Below are 17,274 nucleotides of genomic sequence, written 5' to 3'. Positions count from 1 at the left end.
CCACCCCAAAAGACTCTGTAGTGCATGGAACTAAAGCCAGCTCTACACTGTACATTCCCAACCTCTAAACTCTGCTCCTGCATAAGCCTGCAGCCAAGCAGAGATGCCACTCTGCTTTTCACAGGCAGGTGCATATATACCAAGAACACACCGCAGCCTGCAAAACTTGGGGTGGTGGCTAAGCAATACCACCTGCAATCCCCTCTACATTCCTCCTTGCATTGGTTGGGAAAGATCAAACAGCCTTGGAAACTGCCAAAAATATTCAGCTCCTAAATATACCCAAGGCTGGTTTCTAAGCACCCACTAAAATGGGGGTTGAGAACACACGCAGTGAGAGGCAGAATCACACTTGGCACTGACTAATTTGTTAGGGCTTGGTTTTGACCTCCAAATGAAGATGGCTTACATGAAATTTAAAGACTATGCCAGACGTGAACTCACTGGCAGAGGAGCTTGCAGCACTTCACCCCATCCCTCAGGAGTGGCTATGGTGTCACCATCTGAACCAGACATGCAAGGGTCTGCAGAACTAAACACACTATACCTTACAATGCCCTTACGTGGCACTATTTACTTTTGCATTTCAGAGTATTTACAGGGTGGCTACGGTCCCCATCTTTCACAAGGGGGAATGTAAGCAGAGGGAGCTTACGTGATTGCCACTGACTTGCTGCACAACCTTAAGCAGAGTCAGAAATAGAAGCCAGGTTTCTTGTTCTCACAACTAGGGACTGAGTTTAGAATACTGCTACTGTAGCACAACAAGTGCACAGGGATTATTTAGGGCAGGGGTGTCAAACATACAGCCCACAGCCAGATCTGGTTTCCAGAGCAGTGTCATGTGGCTTGCAGGGCTCCTAGAGGGGGCATGAATTTGGGAATGGGACTTTTTGCTTGAATTCAGGACACAGAGCCTGTTAGGGATGTGTGCTGATGGGGAAGGGAGATAGGGGGAGGCGAGACATGGCTGCATTAGTCCCCACAGCTCTCTGACACTACTCATCCCAATCACCACCACTAGAAGTGGGTCTGGATCTGGCTCCCAAGGAACAGTGTGGGCTGGATCCAGCCTCAGGGGACAAGTGAGTTTGACATCCTTGGTTCAGTGAAATTTAACAGAGTATAGCAGAGTTAACAATCATCTTGTGTGTGTCCCATTTTCAATCAGATTCCAGATGGCTTTCTCTCCCAAACATCCCGCTGCATTATCACAAGCCTCCGCAGTCACAGAATCAGAGAAAATTTCATAGACATTAGGGCTGGAACAGACCTTGGAAGATCTTCAAGTCCAGCCTCCTGCCCCAGGGGCAGGAAGTCAGCAGGGGTCATAGGATCTCAGCAAGATAAACATCCATATGTCTCTTTAAGGGTTCAAAGTAGGTGCTTGAACCACCTCCAGCTGGAGTCTATTCCAGACCTTGGCGGCTCGGACAATAAAGAAGTTCTTCTGTATGTCCAGCCTGAAATGGTCATGGAGGAGTTTGTGACTATTTGACCATGTCATCCCTTGGGGCACTCTGGTGAACAGATGTTCCCCCAAATCCTAGTGAGCACCCCTTGCAAACTTATAGGCAGCCACCAGATCACCCCTGAGCTTGCGCTTTTCCAGGCTGAAGAGTCCCATAGCTTTCAGCCTCTCACCATGAGGTCTGTTTTCCGGACCTCTGATCATGTGCATGGCTCTCCTCTGTACTCTCTCAAGCTTCTCCACATCCTTTTTGAATTGTGGAGTCCAAAACTGGACACAGTACTCCAGCTGTGGCCTCACCAAGGCTGAGTACAATGGGAGAATGATGTCCTGGGATTTGCTTGAGAAGCATCTATGGATGCAAGCCAGCGTTTTGCTCACTTTACTAGCTGCAGCATCACACTGATGGCTCATGTTCATCTTGTGGTAAATCATGATCCCCACGTCCCAAAATTAGGGTTGGAAGGGGACCTCAGGAAGTTTAGTCCAAACCCCTGAGATTGCACCACCTCTCTGAGAAACCTGTTCCAGTGTTTTACTAACCTTTTAGTGAGAAAATTCTTCCTAATATCTAACCTAAACTTCCCTTGCTGCAGTTTGAGACTGTTGCTCCATTTTCTGTCATCTGCTACCACTAAGAACAGTCTAGCTCCATCCTCTTTTGAACCCCCTTCAGGTAGTTGAAGGCTGCTATTAAATCCCCTCTCAGTCTTCTCTTCTCTAGACTAAATATGTCCAGTTCCCTCAGCCTCTCCCCAGAAGTCATGTGTGTCAGCCCCCCAAACCATTTTTGTTGCCCTCCGCTGGACTGTCTCCAATTTGTCCACATCCTTTCTGTAGTGGGGGCCCAAAACTAAACACGGTATTCCTGAAGTGGCCTCATTAGTGCTGAATAGAGGACAATAATCACTTCCCTGGACCTACTGGCAACACACCTACCAATGCAGCCCAGTATGCCGTTAGCCTTCTTGGCAACAAGGGCATGCTGCTGGCTCATTCAGCTTACTGTAACCCCCAGGTCCTTTTCTGCAGAGCTGCTGCCCAGCCAGTCAGCCCCCAGCCTGTACTGGTGCATGAGATTGTTCCATGCTAAGTGCAGAACTTTGCATTTGTCCTTGTTGAACCTCATGAGATTTCTTTTGGCCCAGTCCTCCAATTTGTCTAGGTCACTCTGAATACTAGCCCTACCCTCCAGTGTATCTACTACTCTCCCCTCCAGCTTGGTGTCATCTGCAAACTGGCCAAGGATGCACTTTTTGTCTTTTTCCAGGGTCATTGATGCAGACATTGCACAAAACCAGCCTCAGGACTGACCCCTGGGGCACTCCACTTGATACCGGGTGCCAACTAGACATCGAGCCATTGATTATGGCTCCCTCTGAGCCAAATGCTCCAGCCAGTTTTCTTACAGTCCATTCATCCAACCTATATTTACTTAACCCATATGTCCTTGCCAAGCTGCTGGTTATAGTAGCAACATGGGGATGGATGGTGTGGAGGACATGCCAGTCTATGAATCTTATCATCAAGATAATCTATGTAGGTACTGCTGTTCTTTCATTTCTCCAGTCTCTAGACTTTAACAAGCACCTGGTCTTTAGGTTTCAATTGCATGAGCCCAGCATTCTCTACAATCTGGTGAACCAACCTCCCTAGACACGTTCTGAAGGCCTTCTGGCAAACTCACAGTAAGATGTTTGCTGTTGTTAGCAGGGGACATGTAGTTTAAGACAATGTTAAACATAGTATTTCAGAGGTCTGTTCTACTCACCACACTGTTTCTGATGGAAATATATACATATCAGATGGGACCCGAAACACTGGCCTACATTTTCTGTCTATCCTCATCTGAGCTCTGATGGCCAAAAAGACATACTGGAACAAGGAACTTCCTTATAAAAAGGTGCACAGGATGTAACAGATATTCCTGGAGGCTCAGAGTTATAAAGGGGGCAAAGTATGTGGGACAGGAAAGAAAGGACAACTTCCATTATTTCTCCACTTAGACATGTACACTAACAGATATGAACAATGTGCACATATCACCATGACGAAGAGATAGGCATCCTTACCCTTGCTGCTGCATCGGTTAGTACAGTTAAGGATGTCCAGGGTTAGGGAGAGTATGTTAGAATAGATCAGTTAAAATAAAGTCACAAAAAAGGGAGTTCAGAGGCTCTAAGCTAAACACAGAATGTCTGTGCTTCTCAGTCAGCAGGAGGAAAACAGAGAAAGATAAAGTCATTTGAGCAGTTTGTGCCACATTTTGTACTTCCCCAGGGAAGAGATGTTTCAGCAAAAGGCTACTGGGTCAGTGAGACATTCCAAAAGCCAACTAGGAAGTACAGGCTGAGATAGAGAAAACTTTTACGCTGGCGTAACTGGCATTATACCAGTGTAAAAGGGTAGTGGATAGACATGCACATCCCCAGTCCAGTGTAGTGTAACTCCTGAAAGAATCTGAGGAAACACTACTGGCATGAATTATACTGACTTTTTCCTATCTGCTTGCATCCTGGAGTAGCTGTATGTAGAAGGCAGACAGATTGTTACCTACTTCTCTGCCACTGCATGTCTGCCTGTTCCTAATACCAGTGCAATTTATATCACTGCCCAAAACCAATGTAAATTAGCGCAGGGTGTGTATGCGTCTGTCCAGGTCTCCAAGGCCCCTAACTAGGACTTTCTCATTAAACTCTTTTGGGAAGGAATATATCCTATCACACAGAAAATTAAGTGCCACACTGGGTTAAACCAATGGTTCATCTAACCCCGTATCCTCTATCTGACAGTGGCAGTAGTAGATGCTTCAGAGCACTGGGAACCAACATTTTTGGCAGGCATGCCTCAAATTCAGCCCAAGTGCCACTCTGATCCCCTTCCTCTTTTTTCTGCTCCCTACCCAATGCAGTGTGTGCTACACAGAAAGGCTTCCCATGATACCCGGGGCACATGTGCTGCAGGTTAGTCATCCCTACTTTGGAAGGAAAAGTTATGAACAAGGCATGTCTAGAGTACTCTATCCCCTCCCTGCCATACCCTCCCTAACATCCATCCTCATTAGTTTAGACATGAGGATTGTTAAGTTTTGTTTAATAGCTATAAATGGATCTATGCTCCACACACTGGTCTAACCCCTTGTAGAAACTCGTCATGCTATCTGCCTCTACAACCTCTCCTGGCTGAAGTTACTATGTGTCGAGTGAAAAAAAAAATGAATACTTCACCTTTTAAGCTTCATTGGTGTTGCTATCCAAGTAGGTTTAACAGTCAGTGGCCTGCATTCTCCTTACCTGGGAAGTCCAAGGCTGATTAGTACTGCCAGGAAACGTGGTGTTGGGATTGTTCTGTGGCTGGCCCTCTAGCCAGGAGATTTTTAGAGGATTATTTATCAGACCAGCTTCATTCTTCACTGCCATTTCCTATCAATGAGAACATTTGTCCATCACTATCTGAATTTCAGACCCCATTCATTCTAAACTCACTTTTTCAGTTTCAACCCAAAATCTAGGCCACGTAGAGCACTAAACTGAGAATAACTTATCCACAGCTGCTATAGTATCCTTACAGGAAGTCCACACCAGTGTCAGACAGGGAGACTTAGGACAATCAGTGCATTTGATAAACAGAATATATACTTGTTTTGATCTAAGGAATAAAAGAATAGACCCAGTCCTCATGCTGTGTATATTAGAGTAGGAGGGCTGCTTGGCTGAGAATTTACTGCTCATGGCAGGTCAGTCTGACAGGGGAAAATAAAGATTTTAAACCAGAATTAACCAGATTACACATGCACATCTAGTCCTGTAATCCACCTCCTAATAGCAGCTACTACAAAATGTGTAAGTGAACTGGAAATTAGGTTTTAGGATTTCTGCTCCCATTTAGCCTAGACTCCAGTGATATGTTTCTGCACAGTCTTGCCTGTAAATGCACTACAGTATAACCACCATTACTAGACTGGTTATAGCAGTAGTAACAGCATCCATATCGTATAGCCCTCCTCCAGTCTTCCCAAGGGTGTAAACCTGAGGTCTCCTGCTCAACTTACAGCAGCCTTAACTGACACAAATTCCACAACCGCACTCCCAGTCTTCTTACTTGAGATCACCAAATTGAGTACTTCACCATACTGTTAGAACCAATAAGAAAAGATGGGGCTATTACAAATCCAACTGAGAAGCAAGACACATCACTGTGAAACATGACCAAAAGCTACAGCTGCTCCAGTTCAAGCATGTCTTTATGCAGACTGATGGAGGAGCTCTAGCTGTCAGGGATAAGGGCCAGGACAAGATATCAGCTCCCCCACAAAGAGTCATTTTAAGAAATGTATGGATATAGCTATGAGGTAGGTCAGAGGTACACTCACTGCTCCTGACAAGATGCATTGTAGGGCAGTGGAGTAGGAGGGGCTGCTTGGCTGAGAATTCATAGCTCCTGGCAGGTCAGTCTATACCATCAGGACTCAGGGGAAAATAAAGATTGTAAACCAGAATTAACCAAATTACACATGCCGATCTAATCCTGTAATCCACCCCCCAACTGTAGCTACTACTAAATGTTTAAGTGAATGGGAAAATAAATCCTAATTCTAATCTTTATACATGGTTACCAAAGAAGCCAGAACCACTGTAGGGAAAGGTGTATGAATGTGAGCCTGGGCACAGTTCAGCTGACAAATCTATAATGACAGCCTTTATAAGTGGTGTGAGAGGGAGAAAGGTACACAAGGAGGAACAATTAGAGCTACTCTGGTTATATATGTAACTGCCACCAGAATTTTCTGCCCTTTCTTACAGCATCATGGTTGGGGAAAAGTCAAGCGGTAGAAAAGAGCATCTCAGAACAGGACCTTCTGCAGGATTCGCAGGAGAACTTCTTCTGAATATCCACCCTTGGTCTCATCATCTTTCTTGCATTTCCATCTTAGCTAGGAAAAGGAGTTGGAAGTTAATTTCGTCTACTTCAGTGCACTCTGCATACAGCTGTTGTAGGCTGCAGAATAAACCACAGCCTGCCAATGACAACTGCACTCAATGTTGCTGATATAGAACACACAAATTAAAGGAAAAAAACTTATACAGCAGGGAAGGGAGAAATAACTCCCAGTGAAAGAGCTCACACTGTACAGCACCTGAAATGATTTTTCTCTGGGTAATGAGATGTTTGCAGTGCCTGAAGCACAGCCACCAGAATTCCAAGCACAGACCTACCGGTTTCTATGTCAGACACCAGGGGGAAAAAGTGGGGAAAGGACTTTTTTTTCTTTTTTTAAGAGGAAACCTATCTGAAGCCATCTATCAGCATCAAGAGCACTAGGCAGAGAATCTCAGCTCTCTCCCAGACTGGAGATATCCCTGTTTGGAAAACAGCTGAGATGCTCCTTCTGGAAGCAAGTGCCCATTGGTTTCCAATGTAGCAAAGGCTAGTAGCCAGTTTTCTCACCTGGCCTGATTTTTAAGGAATGTCTTACTTTGAGTTTGGGAGTCACTTTGCCTTCTGCTCCATTCCCTTCTTGTTTGCCTAGAAAGAGGAAGAAAAAGAGCGTATGGCATAAGGGCAAACAGAAACACCACACAACATGTCAGAATATATGGCCAATGTACTGGTCATTCTGTCGAGCAGCTGGGGGGGCACTCTTCACCTCTACAGTCTTCTACTGTTGCTGAGAATGGTTCACTACCATAAGAAGGCCCCCTAGCATCAACCAGATGCTGGTAGCTGCCAGTATGTTTTATATCTTGTTGCCCAGACTTGCCTTGATCAAAACCAGATGTCACAAAGACAAATACAGGCAGTGTAGGACCCTGTGCTCCTACAACAGTTCCCCATAATTGAAGCTCCACTATGAAGTAATTGTGAAAATATGGAAAACAAAATTAAAACTAATATTGATTGGGAATATCTGTTGTGCAGAGTTATGCCAGCAATACCTTGCTCTTAATTTCCCCTTATTTTCATCTTAATCTCTGACCATCTCCTCTCAATTTCCCATCTGTACAAGAAGTTTCTGCTGGATCATGGAAGAGAAATTAGCTCATCTCCAGTGTCACCTTCAGTGACTTCCAGTGTTTATAATTTTTTTTCCTTCCACACAAGATCAATCATTGCTGTGAACTAACCCTATCCCCTGCTAGAATGGAAGGAGCATGAAGTGAGGAGCCCAGCAATCTCCCTAGTAAATTTCCCTCTCAACCTGGGAATGGTCTAACTCATTCAGATCAGATCAGTACTTTCTGAATCATACACAGCACTGTATTTTGAGTCCAGGGGACAGAGTGTTAAAGAAGTAAGTAAGGAATTGCTCTACAGGTATATGGTTCAGGTGGAAGATTCAGGTATATATAAGGAGGCAACACAAGGGTTGTGGACAAAACTCAGTGTAACGGGGAGCTCCTGTTACTTTAAGGCATAAACAACAGCAGGGGGATCCTCAGGTGGGGGCTGAAGGAGAACAGGTCCCCAGGGATTTACAAGCGAGGCTTGCCTATTGCAAATGCTGCAGCAGCACAATAAAGCAGACCCTGCATGGGCAGCAGAGTGCCTACTGCAGTGCTAGCCACTCAGTAACAGTTCTGCAAAGCAGAACCCAGCACAGCATTCAAGGCACTACTAAAATGACTAGACCAGCAGCAGCAGGCTACCCTTGAGATCAGTAAGTAAGCCTAATTAGGGTACACCTGCAGACTGCCCAGGGGAGTCACCTACCTGCAAAGGGGCAGGGCCTGGGGGAGACAAACCCAGGGCAGGTAGTCTAGCCTCAGGTGCTGAAGGGTAAGGAGCTCTGCTGCAAGCTGGCTGGCCAAATGACTGACTGAGACCCACCAAGCAAGGAGCTGAGTGAGGGCTGGTAGGGGACTGAGACCCAGGATGAAGAGAGAGTTTAAGAGATGGCCAGCAGACAGACAGTTGTGTTGGAGGCAGAGTGCCTATGTTTTTCTATTTGAGTTTTGACTGATGGTTTGGGTTTGAGACTACTGGGGAGGTGAAGATCCCGGCCGTGCCCGAGAAGCACACGACTACCTTAAGCTCGGCCAGGGGGTGGAATTCAAATTGTGAGTATAGTAGAGACAGGGCAAGGGCCAGTGCCCAAGCAGGACAAAAGCCAGGACCAGGGACTGTAGCCCAAGATGGGTGAACTAGCCTAGGAGAGGTGAGAACCAGGGTCAGGGACTGGTAGCCCAGGAGAGATGAGATCAGCCCAGAGGAGCAGAGACCAGGAACAGAGTCCCACCAGCCCCAGAAGGGCAAATTCTGCGGCCAAAGGCTCAGAGTGAGAGACCCAAGGGCCAGAGACACTGTAGACTGACAGGGCTGAGGCTGAGACAGCCAGACCCGGAGCAGTGGGTCAGGGCTGGAGACTTGCAGCCAGACAAAAGAGGCTAAAGCCAAAGGGGCTGAGGTCTCTACAAGGAATAGAACTGAACGTGTGCTGAGTAACAACTGTGAGACATGGGCATGGCTGTAGGGGAGGCCAGAGCTGTGAACAGCCCATGAGGCAACAGGTACCCTGGTTGGTACGTACAGGCCAGGAGGGCCAACTATGAGGATGGGATTGGGACCTGCGACATCTGAGAGGGATTTGCTGGTAGGAAGATAGTTTGAAGCTCACTCTAGGACCCTTGAGCAGCTGCCCTTAAAAAAAAAATCAATTAATCAAGACATGGCAGGAAGGAGAGCAGGGAGGGTACCTTAGAACTAGAGCCAAACAGGAGCCACATGATCGTTAAGGGGCATCAGGGCTGCCCTAGGAGCACTGGCATTGTTACACTCAGTTATTGGTGCATAAGGGAACTACTTGCTGTACCCAAGGTGCCATGAATATTTAGGAGCTGACCACTTTAAGCACATAAACTTTCTTTCCTCAGAAAGCAGTGCAAGAGGTAGGGAAAGGAGCTCAGGAGTGAAGTGTCTTGAACTTAAAACGTTGCTGATTTCCTGTTGCATGTAAGAGTGTGTGCATGTATGTGGGGGAGGAACAAACACCTGCATATGAAAGATCAGAGAAGTAAGTACCAGGCACACCTGGGACTGCAGTTTACATAACCGACCTTCCATATGTTGAGCCTCTCTAGGTGATAGACACCACACACCACTTCTGAGGAGCAGTGGTGGCTTTCATAAGTAATTAGTGTCCTAACCCCTTGGCAAACTAGAACTGCTCTCCTGGTTGTTTAAACTGTGCAGGGCCAGCATGGAGAGGGTGAATGCCTGTAACTGATTCATATCCCACTTTAGATTATCTTCCAAGCTCTACAGCAGGGAGCCCCTTTGGGGACATCCAGGTTCAAAGTATCATAAAGAATGTGTTTGCATTCCCAGAAAATGGAAAAGGAAGTGGGGTGCAGAAGATGGCAAAGAACTTTATTTCTCCTCCTCCAGTGCACTGGATCATCAAGCTCATGTGGGAGGCATTCCAGCAGGACTATTAGTACCACCTACCTCCACACGCAATTCTCATCAGGATGCTATACAGAAAGCTGAGATGTGTGTGGTGCGTAGGGAGTGGTGCCCCTGAACGTTAACTCAAGAAAATTTGGGGGCTTGTGAAGCATTTCGTTTGGACAAAGGCTCCAATCTCATCTGCCCATACCTTGGACTCGCTCTCTCTCAAGCCGGATCTGTTCCTGAATGAGCCTCTGCTGCTCTTCTAACTGCCTGGAGCCCTCTTCGCGCAGACGTATGATCTGTAGCCAAAGCAAAAAGTTAACAAATAAGGTGCACATATAAGCCAGTTACTTCAGTGTAACTTACCTATAACTTATATTGCCTGTAGGTCAGGGTGAGAGCACACAGACAACCAGCAATTCTGTTTTAACCCCATGGTAAGTGAAAGCTAAACTATTAACCCTTTTACCCCTTTTCCACTAAGGGCTCAGCTAAGATTCCTTCCCCAAACATCTGGGGCCAGGATTATCTCATATCAACACCCCTCTTCCTATGGGCTCACAGAATCACTTATTCCCAAAGGCTTTGTTCTAAGCCATACTTCATGCAAATTTATAGAATCATTGAAAATTAAGGTAGGAAGGGACCTCAGGAGTCCAGGGGTTGGACATGCAGTCCAATCCCCTGCTCAAAGTGGGACCAGCCCTGACTAGATCCCAGGTCTTATAAACCTCCAAGGATGGAGGTTTCACAACCACTCTGGGTAACTTGTTCCAGTGCTTTATTACCCTCCTTGTGAGACCATTCTTCTTTATATCTAATGTCAACTTCCCTTGCTGCAACTTGTTCTGTCACTGCCACCACTGAGAATAGTCTAGCTCCATCCTCTTTAGTTGAAGGCTGCTATTAAATCCACTCTTAGTCTTCTTCTCCAGACTAAAAAAGCCCAGTTCCCTCAGCTTCTCCTTTTAAGTCATGTGCCCCAACACCCTAACCATATTCATTGCCCTCCATTGGAGTCTGTCCAATTTATCCACATCCTTTCTGTAGCAGAGGGGCCCAAAACTGGACATAATGTGCCAGATGTCATCTCATCAGTGCCAAATAAAGAGGAAAAATCACTTCCCTCAATCTGCTGGCAATGCACGCGGCCCAGTAGCTGTAAGCTTTTTTGGCAATAAGGGCACACTGTTGGCTCATATTCAGCTTACTGTCTACTGTAACCCCCCAGGTCCTTTTCTGCAGAGTTGCTGCCCAGCCAGTCAGCCCCCAGCCTGTACTGGTGCATGGGATTGTTCCATCCTAAGTCCAGCACTTTGCACTTCTCCATATTGAACCTCATGAAATTTGTTTTGGTCAAATCCTCCAATTTGTTGAGGTCTCTCTGAAACCTAGCCCTACCCGCCAGCATATCTACTACTTCCCCAGCTTGATGTAATCTGCAAACTTGCTGAGGGTGCACTCTATCCCATCATCCAAGTCATTGATGAAAACCTTGAACAAAACTGGCCCCAGGACCAACCCCTGGGGCACTCCACTTGAGACTGGATGCCACCTAGACAGTCATTGATTACTACCCTTGGAGCTTGATGACCCAGGTCTAAGCTCACCATCATGGCTATGTGCCCAAACGGTCTTGCCCACATTTCTGCTATGAGTGGATCAACCCACAAATGGTTCCCATTACCTCTTGCTCTAATGTCCTGGTTATTTGGAGCTCTTCCTCTTCGCTTACACGAGCTTGGGCTTCTCGTTCCCGGGCTTCAAGGTCTGGAAAAAAAAAATTCCAGCTATTGCCACAGTGGTCTACAAAGCCAAGTGACATGTCACCAGGAGCCAAAACTCTCTACCTATACTTGGCTGTTCTTATTGTTCCTGCCCTCAACTCTCTTCCTGAACGGTGGTCCCAACCTCCCATTTACATCCATGTTCAGCAATGTGCAACTTGCATCATTAATTCAGCAAAACAAGTCCCACATGTTTAGGAGTTTGGAATACAGAACCCGAGGATCCCTTCTTGGATCCCATAATTCTATGAAAACTCAAAAAAGGCTTCAACCCATCCCCCTTCTGCTGTTTGCAGGGGTTGATCCGGGGGGAAATCTGAACAACCAGAGTTCCACAAGGAATGACACAAGAGTTCAGCCACTTTAGGGAAACGAAGTTTAATGGGAAATAGAGAATTCTAGGTGTGGAAGAAGTGCAAAAATCTCCCATTGCCTTGGACTTTATCCCATGGAAGAAGGCAGCAGTCTCGATTTCCATACCAAGTTTCACTTTTTTCCTTCTGTCGTCAAGTTTTTGAGTCCTTTCTGCTGCCTGCTTCTTCGCTTTTCTCACTCTGTCATACGCTGCCTGTTTAAAAGAACAGCAGAAAGGATGACATGCTGTAAAACTTGGGGGAGAAAGTGAGGAGTGACAGTTACATTGTAAAACTGAAGGTAGAGGTTTTTTCCACCTAGTGCTGAGGGCTTTCATGAAAACAAACTGGATGTCAGCTCAGGTACTCAGAAAACAGAAGAACAAAACAGGACTGACCACTTCAAGATGTAGCATGGAAAGGTGAAGTGGAAAGGGTGCCAGACCCAGAAATTATCCTAAAATAATTTTGAGCGAAACCATGACCCACCTTCAGAAGTGAGATCATTTTGGTTTCCTGAGCCAGCTATAAACAACCATTGGTGGCAATGGCACAAAATGGATCAGAATAATTATTTCATTTACATCTGTTGGTGACAGATTGGAGTTTGCTTACAGCAAAGTAAAGAGAAATGCACCTTGAAATTAAAGAATCCACTGCTTAGTTCTTCATAAGTCTAACCATGACTGTGGAGACAGCAGTTGGGGATCAAAAGAAATTGCAGGTATTCAGTCTCTGAATCGAAGCTTTGCTGTTTGCTGTTGTTAGCAGGGGACATGTAGTTTAAGACAATGTTAAACATAGTATTTCAGAGGTCTGTTCTACTCAGCACACTGTTTCTGATGGAAATATATACCTATCAGATGGGACCTGAAACACTGGCCTACGTTTTCTGTCTATCTTCATCTGAGCTCTGATGGCCAAAAAGACATACTGGAACAAGGAACTTCCTTATAAAAAGATGCACAGGATGTAACAGATATTCCTGGAGGCTCAGAGTTATAAAGGGGGCAAAGTATGTGGGACAGGAAAGAAAGGACAACTTCCATTATTTCTCCACTTAGACATGTACACTAACAGATATGAACAATGTGCACATATCACCATGACGAAGAGATAGGCATCCTTACCCTTGCTGCTGCATCGGTTAGTACAGTTAAAGCCTGAGACAGCTGGTGGAAGACTTCCGCTGGGGATAGAGAGGGAAAAAAAAACATATAAGACACAGAAAACCAAGTAAACAACTCACAGGATTTCTGGATAAGCCTTTGAACAAGTAACCTTCATGCAAAAGTTCTAGAGAATTTGAGAGAAAAGAATAGCCTCTCCACAGATTTATAGGCTGACAGACAGCAAGGGCATCTGGAATTTAGTCCTATGCGTGATTAACAAAGCTTCTGTTTAAAAGAAAAAAAAAAGTTTCCAGACTACCTGACTGTGATGGAAATCTTGAATATATGAATTAAAAAGTGCGAGTCCCCCCATTCATATCAAACTTAATATCATATTTAAGAGTTATTAACAGTCAAACCTAAAGGCAAGTATTCACACTGTTAACTCTCTTAATTCTTGATCATTTTACCTAAAGGAACTAACTGATGTACTTATCCCACCACCTCAGGTTGCTTCTCTTGCCTACTCATATGTTGAAAGCCTATCTTCCTGTTACCCATTCACTGAACCTCATTTCTTCTCTGACAGCCTTTTCACTGGAATTATCAGTTTGAAAAGTCTGTGGCACAGCAAGCTAAAATTTAGCTGAATTCAATATCTTGACAAAGAGCAGAAGCTATAGCATACATAGCATTAATTCATTTTCATGTTTAAAATAGTTAAGGTTTGATTCATCTGAATGTAAGTGCAGAATGCAGGGACCCTGCCCACAACTTAACTCTACTTTGCTCAACATACAGTGACTTGCATCTAACAGGGATACAACCCCCTGATAACAGGCACTTCCAGAACATAAACAACAGGATATCAACTTTCCATTAGAATAGAGATAGAGAGTTTTCCTATCTACGGGGAGATTTCCAAGAACAGAAATGAGAATTGTATGTAGCTTCCATTTGAGCTGCACATTTAGCCTCAGGACTCAGTTGCCTTGTGCTGCTGAACATGTCTCCTGCCCACCAACACATGTGGACACACTGCATGATGCACAGAGGTTTCCAGGGGTTACAGTCAAAAGTAGAGCTGTGCTACAGCAAACAAATATGGACACTCCCTGTATCCATGCAGCTGGGACTGACAGGGAGAACCTGTTTGTATACACACAGATTGATCTTACCTGCTTTAGGATTATCTGGGTTCTTATCTGGATGGCAAGTCAGGGCCTTTTGTCTGTAGGCTTTCTTAACCTGTAGGAGCCAGAAAAGAGATTCACTGATCAGAATGACTCTCCAGAGTGAGAGGTATCCATGGCAAAAGCATTGTATGTAATTTTTTTTTAAATTTTCTAATCAAGTGCATGGATTTTATTTAAATTCATGCACATCACTTAAATAAATGAATTACAGTGAAGGGCCAACACACACTACAGGGCTGAAAGATTTAGAAAATAATAATAAAAGGCATAAGGAAACAACTGGTAGCTAGCTAATTACAAGAAAATATCCTTCTGCAACAACAGGAGGCTGTTTAAGGGCCAACATGCAACCTCCCTGTAGCAGTATCTTTGCTGATTGACATCATATTGCAACAAAAAAGCATTCCAGTCCAAGATGCCAAGTACTCAGGGAGCCACATCTGAAACCAAAATGAGTTTCTGAAGGATAGAAATTTCACTCCTACATATAGCATGTTACAGTGATACAAATCTCAGGGTCAGAAATAACTAGAATAGCATAGCCAAGACCAGGCCTAATTAACTGACTGGAAGACTGTATCTCAGTGTAAGGTGGAAGAGGGTGTTCTTACAGATGTGTCGGGGGGGCGGGGGGAATAGCACGTAACATACGGTGCAAGAGTTTGGCAGGGAAAAGAAATCCTGGCCAAAATATGTAGTATTAGTAACTGCCATAAATCTAGCTAGGGAGACAGTGCTATAGAGATGTTGAACATACAGTATTTCTGACACTTCAGAGTCAAGTCAACAACAGTTTTTTAGACTAAGTCACTGAGCAGGATGTTAATCATCTGAGTTCTCTTTACCATTTGAAAATGCTATGTGCAAGAAAAGAAATGCTACAAGAAAGAAGAACAGTGTCTGTATAACTGCAACAGAGGCCTTTGACAAACTGGAAAAAGGACACCTGTTGTACTCAGACACCACCTGGTGGACAAAAATGAGAGGCTAACAACAAAAGAGAGGGCTGTGGCAACCTCTGGCCCATGGGCCACATCTGGCCCACTGAGCTTTTGAGTCATGGCGTCTGTGATGGAGTTCTCCCTGAACTGTAACACAGCTGGGAGCCCGAGGCAACAGCACAGGAGGGCTCTCTCTGCGCTGTGCCAGAGCCAGGTGGCAGGGAGAAGCAAAGAAGTAAGCCAGGCCTGGTCTGCCTGCCTCAGACCTGAGCTGGGTCATTCCAACCCGCTGCCGGAAAACATTGCTGATCCCTGCAATAGCCCTTTATCAAGAACCTATTGGCAAGACCCCACTAAACAAAGTAAAGTCTTCTCAAATGATAAATTATCCACACCATGGACAGTCAAAAGACCTTTCCCATATAATGACCTCAGTGGGGGCTTCCAAACACCTGGCCCACCAGATTATAACAACTCTCCCTCACCAACTGCTTTGATGAACAAAGGTCGCCCAGACATCTGAGTTACTTCAGGTATTTGAAACAAAGCTTGCGCCCAGCGCCAGGAACACTGCTGCTGCCGCTGGCCCAAGGCAGCAGTGGCAGCCTCCTGCCATTTGGTGTGCAGATCTGTCTATCCTCGCCTGGCAGTGGGGGCTTTCCTCCACGCCCAGCAGCAGGTTCTGCCAAGCTTCTCCTGCAGCTCAGCCCCAAGGGGTGAGCCCGAAGCTGGCACGGGGCCCAGACTAGCAGCAGCAGCAGGTTATGAGCTGCCTGTGCCTGCTCTCTGGTGTTGCGTAGGAAAGGCAGGACAGTGGGAGCGGGCCCCTGATCTGCATGCTGGATGACAGGAGGCTGCCACTGCTGCCTCGGGCCAGCAACAGCACCAATCTTCCTGGCACTGGGCACAGGCTGTGCCCAGCGTCAGTCCCAGGCGACAGCAGCAGCCTCCTGTCATCTGGTGCGCAGATCCAGGGTCCCGCACCTCTGAGAGGAGTATGGCACAGTCCTGCAGCCCTCCCCTGATCTGTGCGCCAGATGACAGGAGGCTGTCGCTGCGGGCTGGGAAGCCAAGTAAGCCCAGCTTTGAAACTTGAAATGTTTTGAGTGCCCTTGTTTTGTTTCAAAGCTGTTTCAAAGGCTTTTGTTTCATTTCAATTTCGCTGTTTCAAGCTCGAAATGCATCAAAACAGCTTCGAAATGAAACACCAGGCAAAATTTCACACAGCCCTACTGCTCACATCACTTTAACAAGATTAACTTTGTTCAGCAGAAAACAGTTGGTATTTACAGTTTCCTTATTCCCTTTCTATAGGAGAGTCAGTTTCCCCACACAGGAAAATAAGGAAAAAGAAAAAGAAAGAAAACAGACACGCAATGGCGAAACCTCAATATCGACAAATAGACTGAAGAACAGGTATGGGACCTGAGGCTACTTTAAATCTATTGCGTTGCCAAAGAATATTTAAAAGTTTAACATTTCCCTCTCAAGGGCTGTAAACAAACACCAGAAGTGAAACTCTGCCCAAGTGAAGTCAATGGAAAGTTTGCTATTGACTTTAGTGGGACAAGGATCTCATCCCATGTACCTAAGACAAGGTGACAGAGGACATAACAGCAACTACAGGGCACACTACAATCAGCAAACACTATTAAGGAACACAATCAACAATGAGTAAGAATGAGCAATGCAACACTGGCAAAACTCCAAATGCCACGCTGGTTATTAATAAAAGGATCCCAGGCCAAACAAGAAAAATTACTTCACGCAATTAACAAGCCACCAATACCCAACAAACAGTTTCTAAAATACAGGTAATTATTTGAGGGGGTGGGGAGAAGGTAGGGGGAGAAAAAAGAAGGAGCATGCTAACCAGGCATTAAAAACATGTAGCCCCACAAGATATTCTGCTGTTCCTTTCATCACCAGGGAGGACTATTCTGTAGTTGCTCGGGGATGTAGGGGGGGTAGTTAGGAAGGCCAAGGCAGAGATGGAACTGGGACTAGCTTCCCAGATTAAGGA

The 17,274-nt window shown here is 45.6% G+C and overlaps 1 protein-coding gene across 1 annotated transcript in view; it reads right to left on the bottom strand.

Moving 5' to 3' along the window:
• DNAJC17 (DnaJ heat shock protein family (Hsp40) member C17) overlaps nt 1–17,274 on the bottom strand; it is a 28,645-nt gene that overhangs the window by 7,840 nt on the left and 3,531 nt on the right. Inside the window, exons 2-10 of the mRNA XM_019551649.1 lie at nt 14,293–14,362; nt 13,133–13,191; nt 12,130–12,217; nt 11,550–11,632; nt 10,068–10,161; nt 6,948–6,997; nt 6,327–6,404; nt 5,523–5,603; nt 4,765–4,893 (exon numbers count right to left, since the gene is read on the bottom strand). Coding sequence (XP_019407194.1) covers nt 4,765–4,893; nt 5,523–5,603; nt 6,327–6,404; nt 6,948–6,997; nt 10,068–10,161; nt 11,550–11,632; nt 12,130–12,217; nt 13,133–13,191; nt 14,293–14,362 — 732 coding nt within the window. The remainder of the gene's footprint in view (nt 1–4,764; nt 4,894–5,522; nt 5,604–6,326; nt 6,405–6,947; nt 6,998–10,067; nt 10,162–11,549; nt 11,633–12,129; nt 12,218–13,132; nt 13,192–14,292; nt 14,363–17,274) is intronic.

Source organism: Crocodylus porosus, unplaced genomic scaffold (genome assembly GCF_001723895.1).
Source record: "Crocodylus porosus isolate Cpor-Errol unplaced genomic scaffold, CroPor_comp1, whole genome shotgun sequence".
NCBI classification, from domain to species: domain Eukaryota; kingdom Metazoa; phylum Chordata; order Crocodylia; family Crocodylidae; genus Crocodylus; species Crocodylus porosus.
The sequence above is the reverse complement of the archived record's forward strand: the minus strand, read 5'-3'. Positions and strand labels throughout refer to the sequence as shown.